The sequence below is a fragment of the Oncorhynchus masou genome, chromosome 6 (genome assembly GCF_036934945.1).
Source record: "Oncorhynchus masou masou isolate Uvic2021 chromosome 6, UVic_Omas_1.1, whole genome shotgun sequence".
Lineage (NCBI taxonomy): Eukaryota > Metazoa > Chordata > Actinopteri > Salmoniformes > Salmonidae > Oncorhynchus > Oncorhynchus masou.
In genome coordinates, this window is record NC_088217.1 from 75,130,554 (window position 1) to 75,140,419 (window position 9,866).

The following is a 9,866-nucleotide window of genomic DNA, read 5'->3' on the forward strand; positions in this document are numbered from 1 at the left end:
GTGTGCATCCTTATCCAATTCCGAGGTGCATATTGAAGAACTGTACACATTTACTTTTCATCAGCCAACAAGATGAGTAGGCCTAACGAACAGCAAAATCACTAGCCTATGTCTACTATCCCCCATAGTACAAAAGTCGACTATTCAATTCTGTGCGAGAAATAAATATTCAAAACATAGTCTGGGACAGTTGTGGGATGCAATAGATCCCAAATTAATACAACCACTAGCATTTAAAAAAAAACTGTTTTATGCAATGTGGCTGACACAACAGATCAGAACCTTTAGCTTAAAATGTTGATAAACAAGAGATGACTTATTAAAAGGCTGTCTGTCTCATCCTGTCCCAGACATGTTTCTGTACCTCCTTGGACTGGTGGTGTTTTACTATCTGTATCGCTGGTTCCGGGAGATCCCCAGAGTCCCAGACAAAGGAGACAAATATGTCTACATCACGGGGTGTGACTCTGGTTTCGGCAACCTACTGGCCAGACATCTGGACAAGCTGGGTTTCTGTGTGATCGCATCCTGCTTCACAGAGAAGGGAGAGGAAGATCTGAGGAAGGCCTGTTCAGGCAGATTCACCACCCTCCACCTGGATGTCAAAAAGAACGAGAGTGTCGACAAAGCAGCCGCTTTGATTAAAGACAAAGTTGGGGCGAGGGGTGAGTGTCAGTGTTTATATTGAAAAGCAAACAGTCCTATCATCATCATTTGTTTCAAGTTATATCAGTCAAATTATGCAATATTACCAGTTCAGTTGACATTCATGTTAGTGCCGGAATCTTTGTCCTTATGTCCTCTTCTTACCAAACACCTGTGAATATAATGGCTGTTCATAGAGCTACCTAATGACCTGTCACCTTCTAGGCCTGTGGGCTGTGGTGAACAACGCAGGTGTGGCCATCCCCTCGGCCCCCTGTGATTGGCTAACCATTGATGACTACAAGTCCATGCTGGACGTGAACCTGACCGGGGTCATCGCAGTCACCCTGAGTGTGCTGCCCCTCATCAAGAAGGCCAGGGGTCGCGTGGTCAACGTAGCCAGTGTGTTCGGCAGGATCAGTCCAGTCGGAGGACCTTACACTGTGTCTAAGTATGGAGTGGAGGCCTTCAATGACAGTCTCAGGTGAAACAAGATCATTATCCTATCCATGCCATATTTTTTATCAGTTTAAAAAAAAATGTTTTACATATATTCAGTAATCTAGCAAAGGTGAACCATAAGCAATACAACTTTGACTGTTTGACTTGATGAAACTATAAAAACCTGTAACAGAAGTTTTGTTACCTTGTTTTTCAGGAGAAACATGGTACCTTTCGGAGTCAAAGTCCTCTGCATTGAGCCAGGCTTTTTCAAGACCACCGTGACTGACTCGATAGTCCTAGGGAAAAGCATCAAGCAGCTGTGGGAGAAGATGCCGCAAGAAGTCAGAGATGATTATGGACCTGATTATTTGGACAAGGGTAAATATAAGTTTTATTTTCTTACACTCTGGAATGTATTCATTTACACAAATGTTTTATTTATCCTATGCAAAATGTGGCCATTTTTTGATTCTGTCTGCCCACTGTGACACCCAGTCTTTCAAAGGATTTGATCTATTCAGAAAGCAGTATTCACCTGATGTTCTAGTGAAAGTGGCCATCTTGAATAGCTAAAGACAAACATGTAACATGGTTCCTAACCTTCCCTGTCCCTTCTAGTGGACGTGATGATGAGGGAGAAGCTTGCCAAGATGTCTGACGCTGACCTGATGAAGGTGGTGAGCTGTATGGAGCATGCTATCTCTGCAGTCCGTCCTCGTACCCGCTACTCACCAGGGTGGGACGCCAAACTCTTCTGGATCCCTATGTCCTACATGCCAACCGGCTTTGCCGACTGGCTACTGCTCAAGGAAGTCATCCTACCAGCCAAGGCTGTCAACTAAGGCTGATTCAAGATTGTCAGTGTTTATGCTGTCAGAACAAATACTTGATTGTGCTGTGCTACTGATTGTCTTTAATGAATATAACACTTTTGTACCCTACGGTCTGCAGGGCGAAATACAGTATGATGTATGCTTTGCTAGACATTGTTTAACCTCTGACCTGTAACAAAAAAATAAAAGCCATAATTGATATTTGGTTGCACTTGTTTCCCCTCTTTTATTCAGTGCATTCTCTATGCCAGTATCAAAGATGGTGGATAACTGAAGATAGTTCACTCAGGCCATTCATCATTGAAAAAAAATTCAGTTACAGTTTACTTAAGGGAATGGCTCTACCATGGACACCAATTCAATCGCAGCTGGGTCTAGTCTACTTAATTCATTGACTTCCATTGAAACAGAAAATTTGTGGGATGTCTCGCTTTCTCTTCCATCTCTGGTCAGTATGACATGGGTCGTGTTGGGTTGGTCTTTGAAAACTTTACAAGATAAATGGGGATTAAGATCAAGGCCTGAGTGTCTTTGTCCTTGGTGTGCTGATATTGGTATGTTGAAGGAAACCTACACCTGGAGGGAAGTGACCAAAAAGGAATTTCACAAGATTTGAATAATTCAGATTCTCTCAACTTCACTGATATTAGCAGATTCAAATACCACACATTCACAACTTAAATATTAAATTTATAACAATTGTAAATATTGGTAGGAGATAAGTACGTCTATGAATGTTTTACACCCTTTTACTTCGATCTTGCAGCCCATGTCAGATTTCTACCTTTAATACATACAGTACCAGTGAAAACAATTTAGACACACCTCATTCAAGGGTTTTTATCTGGACTATTTTCTACATTCAAGAATAGAGAAGACATCAAAACTATGAAATAACACATATGGAATAAGGTAGTAACCAAAAGTGTTTAAACAAATCTAAATATATTTTATATTTGAGATTCTTCAAAGTAGCCACCCTTTGCCTTGACAGCTTTGCACACTCTTGGTATTCTCTCAACCAGCTTCATGAGGAATGCTTTTCCAACAGTCTTTAAGGAGCTCCCACATATGCTGAGCACTTGTTGGCTGCTTTTCCTTCACTCTGCAGTTCAACTCATCCCAAACCATCTCAATTGGGTTGAGGTCGGGTGATTGTGGAGGCCAGGTCATCTGATGCAGCTCTCCAGCACTCTCTTTGGTCAAACAGCCCGTACACAGCCTGGAAGTGTTTTGGGTCAATGTCCTTTTGAAAAACAAATGATAGTCCCACTAAACGCAAACCAGATGGAATGGTGTATCTCTGCAGAATGCTGTGGTAGCCATGCTGGTTAAGTGCGCTTTGAATTCTAAAATCACTGACAGTGTCACCTGCAAAGCACCCCCACACCATCACCTCCATACTTGCAACACAAAGACAGCAGTTTGAACCAAAAATCTCAAATCAGACCAAAGGACAGATTTCCACCGGTCCAATGGTCGTGTTTCTTGGCCCAAGCAAGTCTCTTATTGGTGTCCTTGTTTTTTTTGGAAGCAATTCAACCTCCTCTGAACAGTTGAGATGTGTCTGTTACACCAAGTCTGTGAAGCATTTATTTGGGCTGTAATTTCTGAGGCTGGCAACTCTAATGAACTTATCCTCTGCAGAGGTAACTCTGGGTCTTCCTTTCCTGTGGCGGTCCTCACGAGCATCAGTTTCAACATAGCACTTGGTTTTTGCAACTGCACTTGAACATTTTCCAGATTGACTACCCTTCATATCTTAATGGACTGTCATTTCGCTTAACTTATGAGCTATTGTTCCCTATTTGGTCTTATACCAAATGGCACTTTTCTGTATACCTCCCCTACATTGTCAACACAACTGATTGGCTCAAATGCTTCAAGGAAAGAAATTCCACAGAACATGGCATACCTGAATTGAAATGCATTCCAGGTAACTACCTCATGAAGCTGGTTGAGAGAATGCCAGTACTGTGCAAAGCAAAGGGTGGCTACTTTTACAAATACATCTTACATGAATGTGATATTTCATAGTTTGGTCATTATTCTACAATGTAGAAAATAGAAAGAAAAAAAACTTGCAAAGAGGTAATGGCAGAGTGATTTCTGCATATTGCACCTTTCACATCTCAGCAGCAAGCTATACTGAAGCATTTTACAATTACTGTAGGTAAGTCTTATAAATTACATCACTGCACAAAGAATGACAAACTTCACTCAACTTTAACAGCCGTTTTATTTAGTCACTCAAAGCCTTTGAACGCCATCTAGTGGATCATTGCTGTAGGATGACATTTTACAACCAGTCTGACAGCACCCAGACAGGAATAGCATTGCAACATCACATTGAAAAATGCCAAAATATACAGTAGAGACCAAACCAAAAACAAATCTTTATTCCATCTTCTTCCACTGGAAAGTTTACATGACAGGGAATTGTTGCATGTGACATTACAAATCAAGTGCTCCTTCTACACAACACCCCATTTCTTTGCTTCTCTCTCCTCACAGTTAGAGATTAACTTATGCGAGATCCTTCGCCATCTGTGCGGCCTTCTCAACCACCTCCTCAATGGGTCCGACCATGTAGAAAGCCTGCTCGGGCAGGGCATCGTACTCACCTGGAGGGAAAGAATGACCATACGCTCCAATCAGAATGTCAAAGAATATTCATCAGTTTTAAAAAAAAGGTAGACGGACCGAAATGTTGCCACGAGCAGAACTGCAGATATTGCAACGAGTGAGATGCAAGACTAGGTGCATGACTCGATTGTTACGTGGGAGCCACGGCTCCAAAACAGCCAACTTCAACCTCGTGCGTTAACGCTCTTAGTAGTTGTAGAAGTTGACCCACTAAGCTGTTTACTTCACACATCTACATCATATCGCAGAGTCCACCTTTAAAACCTCATCACAAGTACTACGTACCATTTAGAATGCTCTGGAAGCCACTGATGGTCTCCTTGAGTGGCACCAGCTTGCCAGCGTGACCAGTGAAGACCTCTGCCACCTGGAAGGGCTGGGACAGGAAACGCTGGATCTTGCGGGCGCGAGAGACAATCAGCTTGTCCTCCTCAGACAACTCATCCATACCCAGGATGGCAATGATATCCTGCAGGGACTTGTAGTCCTGAGAGGGGAGATTTGTAGGCATAATGTTAGGGGCAAGGTCGGTCATTCATCATTAGAAACTGTGTAGTGCTGCTTTCCATGTCGAGCTTGTGAAGTGTGTAACAGTTGCTTTTAAGCATCTTACGCTATTGTTAATGCGCTGTCTGCATGCTACGTGTTGCTTGTGTTATGTTGCTCTGCATGTGCTCACTGCTCATTGTTATGGGAATAGTTTTTAATAACCTGCCCAGGGTGTGCAGCTGAAAATTTCAGGTGGCTAAATCCAGCTCTTTCCCCAAAACATTGATTAATGTGACTATCCCTGTAAAAATAAACTCAAAGGTCAGGGTGACTGGTACACTAGTGTGGCTAAAGACACTAACCTGGAGGATCTTCTGCACGCCACGCGCAACGTCATAGTGCTCAGCGCCGACAATGTTGGGGTCCATGATACGGGAAGTGGAATCCAGGGGATCCACAGCGGGGTAGATACCCAGCTCAGCGATGGCACGGGACAGCACCGTGGTGGCGTCCAAGTGAGCGAAGGTGGTGGCAGGGGCAGGATCAGTCAAATCATCAGCCGGCACATAGATGGCCTTAGAGAAGACAGGTTGTTACATTCACAAGTTTCAGTCTTGAAGCCATATCAGACTATTGGGTGCTACAGACTGCCATGTTAGAGTGGTCCTCCAACAAGCCTATGCTGCTTGAACTCCAGCTTACCTGAACAGAGGTGATGGAACCCTTCTTGGTGGTGGTGATTCTCTCCTGCATGGTACCCATGTCAGTGGCCAGGGTGGGCTGGTAACCCACAGCGGAGGGGATACGACCCAGCAGGGCAGACACCTCGGAGCCGGCCTGGGTGAAACGGAAGATGTTGTCGATGAAGAGCAGCACATCCTGACCCTCCTGGTCACGGAAATACTCAGCCACAGTCAGACCAGTCAGAGCCACACGAGCACGGGCGCCTGGGGGCTCGTTCATTTGTCCGTACACCAGAGCCACCTAGGGGTTTGGAGGAGAGGGCACCATTAGAAAACACATCTAATAGAAACTAAAGGGGAAAGGCTGATGTGTCATCAAGTCAAGTGGGTAATGAGGTCAACTTTCCAGACTGGTGATTTGCTACAACGTAACTTTTTGGGTGAATAATTCATAGAAATGTGAATAAGAGGCTAGCCATTTTCATTGAAAGCAAGTCTAAGAAGCAGTAGATATGCTTCACGTTAAGTTTCTGCATCATACTTTGGTACACCAGCGTCAAACAGCTGAATTTTTTTGTTATGGAAAATATTTTTCATAGCCGTTTAGATGGCACCATGATTCTCTATGCTACTTTGTCACAAACTGAAATTAGATGGACTACTCAAATTTATACAGCCAGGAAACAGTGATTTCTGCACATCACCTTCAATTTTGACATTTAACAGTGGGTTGTCTTTCCTGTGACAGACAACTTCAAAATACCATCAGTCTGCATAAGACTCCCATAGAAGTCCAAGCCAGGGGACTGAAGCTGTATGGAATTGTTTTATGGTCATGCCACAGACCATTTGATTTTGAATTGTAACTCCTTGAAGTGTGTATATATACCAGACTGAGATGGAGCCATTCAAGAGGCTGTTCTCTCAGCACCAGACCAGCCTCATGTTGTGGGTGATATATATATTTTACAAGAGATGAAAAATGTTGGCCTTATTGCTATCAGGTTATACAAATGCATTGAAAAACAGATTGTTTAGTTTTCGGGACTGTCTCCAGATATACACTACGAGAACTGTATTTGACTGGTATTTGACTGGCCATCCTAGAGCAAACCATGTACGCGTTTGTGAGAGTCACCCTTACAGAGGGGTCATACTAGTGCGTATCCCAAACTTATGACACGACAGACAGTTAACAGATCTGCTGTACAAACTTTAGACAAGTCCCAAGTCACTTGTGGGGAGGGGGGGGGACAGTGTTCATTAGTCGCATCTTTCAATAGATGGGTCAAAATAGTATGCAGGCCAAACCAGTCGGGACACTACAGACAATAGTGAGAAGACCAATTTTCAGGATGGCTCATGGTCTGACAAACACCACTCCAGCTTTGTCAGCCTTCACTGCAGTTGCAGAAGTATTACAAAGGTAGATTGATACATCTAACACAAAAAAGCAGATCTCGCTTAAACGGAAGGATTATGGGGATTTTAAATGATAATTAGTTCCCATGTGGGAGTTGAAATTAATTAAGTTTAAAAAAAATTAAAACCTCATCTTAAGGGTTAAATAGAGGCACTTGCTTATGACTGTCAAATGTAGCCAGTTGTTCACCTTGGAGGTGTCATCCTTCAGGTTGATTACACCCGACTCAATCATCTCGTGGTACAAGTCATTTCCTTCGCGGGTACGCTCTCCCACTCCGGCAAACACAGAGTAACCACCATGGGCCTTGGCCACATTGTTAATCAGCTCCATGATCAACACAGTCTTGCCTACACCAGCCCCACCGAACAGACCTATAGAAAAGGGCATAATTTGCTTTCATTAAACATTAGCTAAATAATTGCAAATATGTGAAAGAATGATGTCAGTTGTCCCACATACCAATTTTGCCTCCCTTGGCGTAGGGAGCCAGCAAATCTACCACCTTGATGCCAGTTACCAGGATCTCCTGCTCCACACTCATGTCAGTGAACTCTGGGGCCTCGGCGTGGATGGCAGCAGTCCTAAAATAAAGATTAGAGACAATACTTGACCTGAACAAGCAATTTCCAATTGCTTATCATTCAGACAGACTCAAGACCGTTCTTTGAATAATACATTAAAAAAAAATTGATTTCCTTAATTGTTGTGTTTACCATTTCTAAACCTATTATGAATTGGCTGATAGACAAAGTGCTTACTGCTTGGTGGAGATTGGTCCCCTCTCATCAATGGGCTCTCCAATAACATTCATGATTCTGCCTAGGGTCTCTGGACCTACTGGGATTCTGATGGGGTCGCCAGTGTCCACAACCTTCTGTCCACGGACAAGACCTTCTGTACCATCCATGGCAATGGTACGCACAGTGTTCTCACCTGAAAGTCGACAACTTATTGGGGAGCAATTCAAATAATATCTGAGCTGGATGTCACCGGTTATGCAATGTTGGTACAATGCCTTTGCAACAACAATGGTTGCATTTACACAATTATGATATTTTGCCCAATTATTAGCAAAAGGGTCAATCTGATTGTTCAAAAGGATTGTTCAAAAGACCAGGAAAAAGATACAAATTGTGCTGCCTCTAAATGCAGGCTAACATTTATTACTTACCAAGATGTTGTGCCACCTCCAGCACTAGCCTGGACTCACGCCCAGCGACTTCCAGGGCATTTAGGATGGGTGGGAGGCCCTCATCGAACTGGACGTCGACGACGGCACCGATGACCGCTACGATCCTGCCATGGGCGAAGGCGGCGGCAGCAGCAGGTGCAGAGTAGTCTCTGCCTGTAAAAGTAAACCAATGTATGAATGCATTGACCCAGAACCACATGACCTTGCAGTGAATGAACTAATAAGACGCAGTGATGTCTGCTGACCATTGTCAAGCTGGCCTACGAAATGCTGAGAAATACATTTAATAATATCACCTGTGTTGCTAGTTATGTGCGCAAAAGCAAAGAACCAGACTCAATGTCAAGTATTTTCGGCCATGTTGTGTAGGATAATCAGTTACAGCTCATTCATTAAAGTCATCAACTAACGTCAGCTTGTTACCAAATTCATAGAAAACGAATCCCTTCGAAGAACGACAAAATGTCTCGGCAACCAAGTAACGTTAAGCTAAGGTGATAGTTATACTTCTGCAACTTGGCCTAATCAGTCAACGTTATCTAGTTTGCTAGCCATCTGTCACCTAGCTACGTTAGCCAGACAACGTATGACGAAAACAAAATTGGCAAATTTATACCTAGTTAAAACAAAACATTCAGAAATTAATTTCTACTCGTCCAACGCTATTTGACTAGTTAGCGTGAGTGACAGTCATTCAATGCCAGTTAGCTGGCCAGCCACAGTACGCACTCGCTAGCGCGAGCCTCCAAACCTCATGTCATGACATACTAAGGTCATTTCTATTTGCACAAAAATCATGCCACGCAGCTATATGTACTTGGGTCACATAGGACTATAGCAATTCAATTGAATACATGACACACGTTTCACGCTCAATATTAAATCAATAGACAAAATTATAGATTTTAAAAAAGAGTGAGGCCTGCTACACTGAAGGAAGCCAGCTTGTTGCTTTAGGCTAACGTTACCTAGCAGTTAGCCTAATACCAGGTCCGCGCCAAACAGCGTTTTTTCCAATGAATTAGCTACCCCTGCAAAACTTACGTCCAAGGACAGATGGCGATCCAACAAGGGCCTTCAGGGGCTGGACCCCAGGCTTAAGTGCCTGGAGAGCCCCGGTGCAGCAGCGTCCCACAGCTCCTAACATTGTCAAAATGGCTGAAGGTGGAAAGAGACGAAACGACTTGTGCCTTTATAATGAATGAATGTGAGCTGAACTGAGCGTGCGCGCAACGTCGGGGGCAAACTGAGCAGGCGCACTTCGTGACATCCGTCCAGCTGATTAGTATTGCATTGATATGACTGTCATAAGCTACTAGCCTACTATACAATACATTGTGATTGTCTTTCTAACGTTACAAATTATTTATCATGTCAATGCAGCAAGAATAATAATGCACAGTGTTCTAACAATCCAGACAACAACAGATACAAACTCAAGGTCACTAAAGAATAGAGATACTACATGGGAGAACACTGTGAGGATTCTGGAAGGATCTGGTGTAATT

General features: G+C 43.4%; 2 protein-coding genes across 2 annotated transcripts; one reads left to right on the forward strand and one right to left on the reverse strand.

Annotated features, from left to right (window-relative positions):
• The first annotated feature begins 326 nt into the window (after positions 1 to 326).
• Positions 327 to 2,123, forward strand: LOC135542621 (retinol dehydrogenase 7-like). Its single transcript, XM_064969727.1, has 4 exons — positions 327 to 665; positions 871 to 1,129; positions 1,304 to 1,467; positions 1,708 to 2,123. Exons 1-4 carry the CDS (start codon positions 353 to 355, stop codon positions 1,929 to 1,931), a joined length of 960 nt encoding a protein of 319 aa, XP_064825799.1. The 5' UTR covers positions 327 to 352; the 3' UTR covers positions 1,932 to 2,123.
• Positions 2,124 to 4,142: 2,019 nt separating this feature from the next.
• LOC135542618 (ATP synthase subunit beta, mitochondrial-like) lies at positions 4,143 to 9,559 on the reverse strand. Its single transcript, XM_064969724.1, has 9 exons — positions 9,403 to 9,559; positions 8,338 to 8,511; positions 7,925 to 8,099; positions 7,626 to 7,747; positions 7,353 to 7,537; positions 5,760 to 6,041; positions 5,420 to 5,632; positions 4,854 to 5,055; positions 4,143 to 4,546 (listed from the first exon to the last, which is right to left on the reverse strand). The coding sequence occupies exons 1-9, from the start codon at positions 9,503 to 9,505 to the stop codon at positions 4,449 to 4,451; spliced, it is 1,554 nt and encodes a 517-aa protein (XP_064825796.1). The 5' UTR covers positions 9,506 to 9,559; the 3' UTR covers positions 4,143 to 4,448.
• Positions 9,560 to 9,866: the final 307 nt, after the last annotated feature.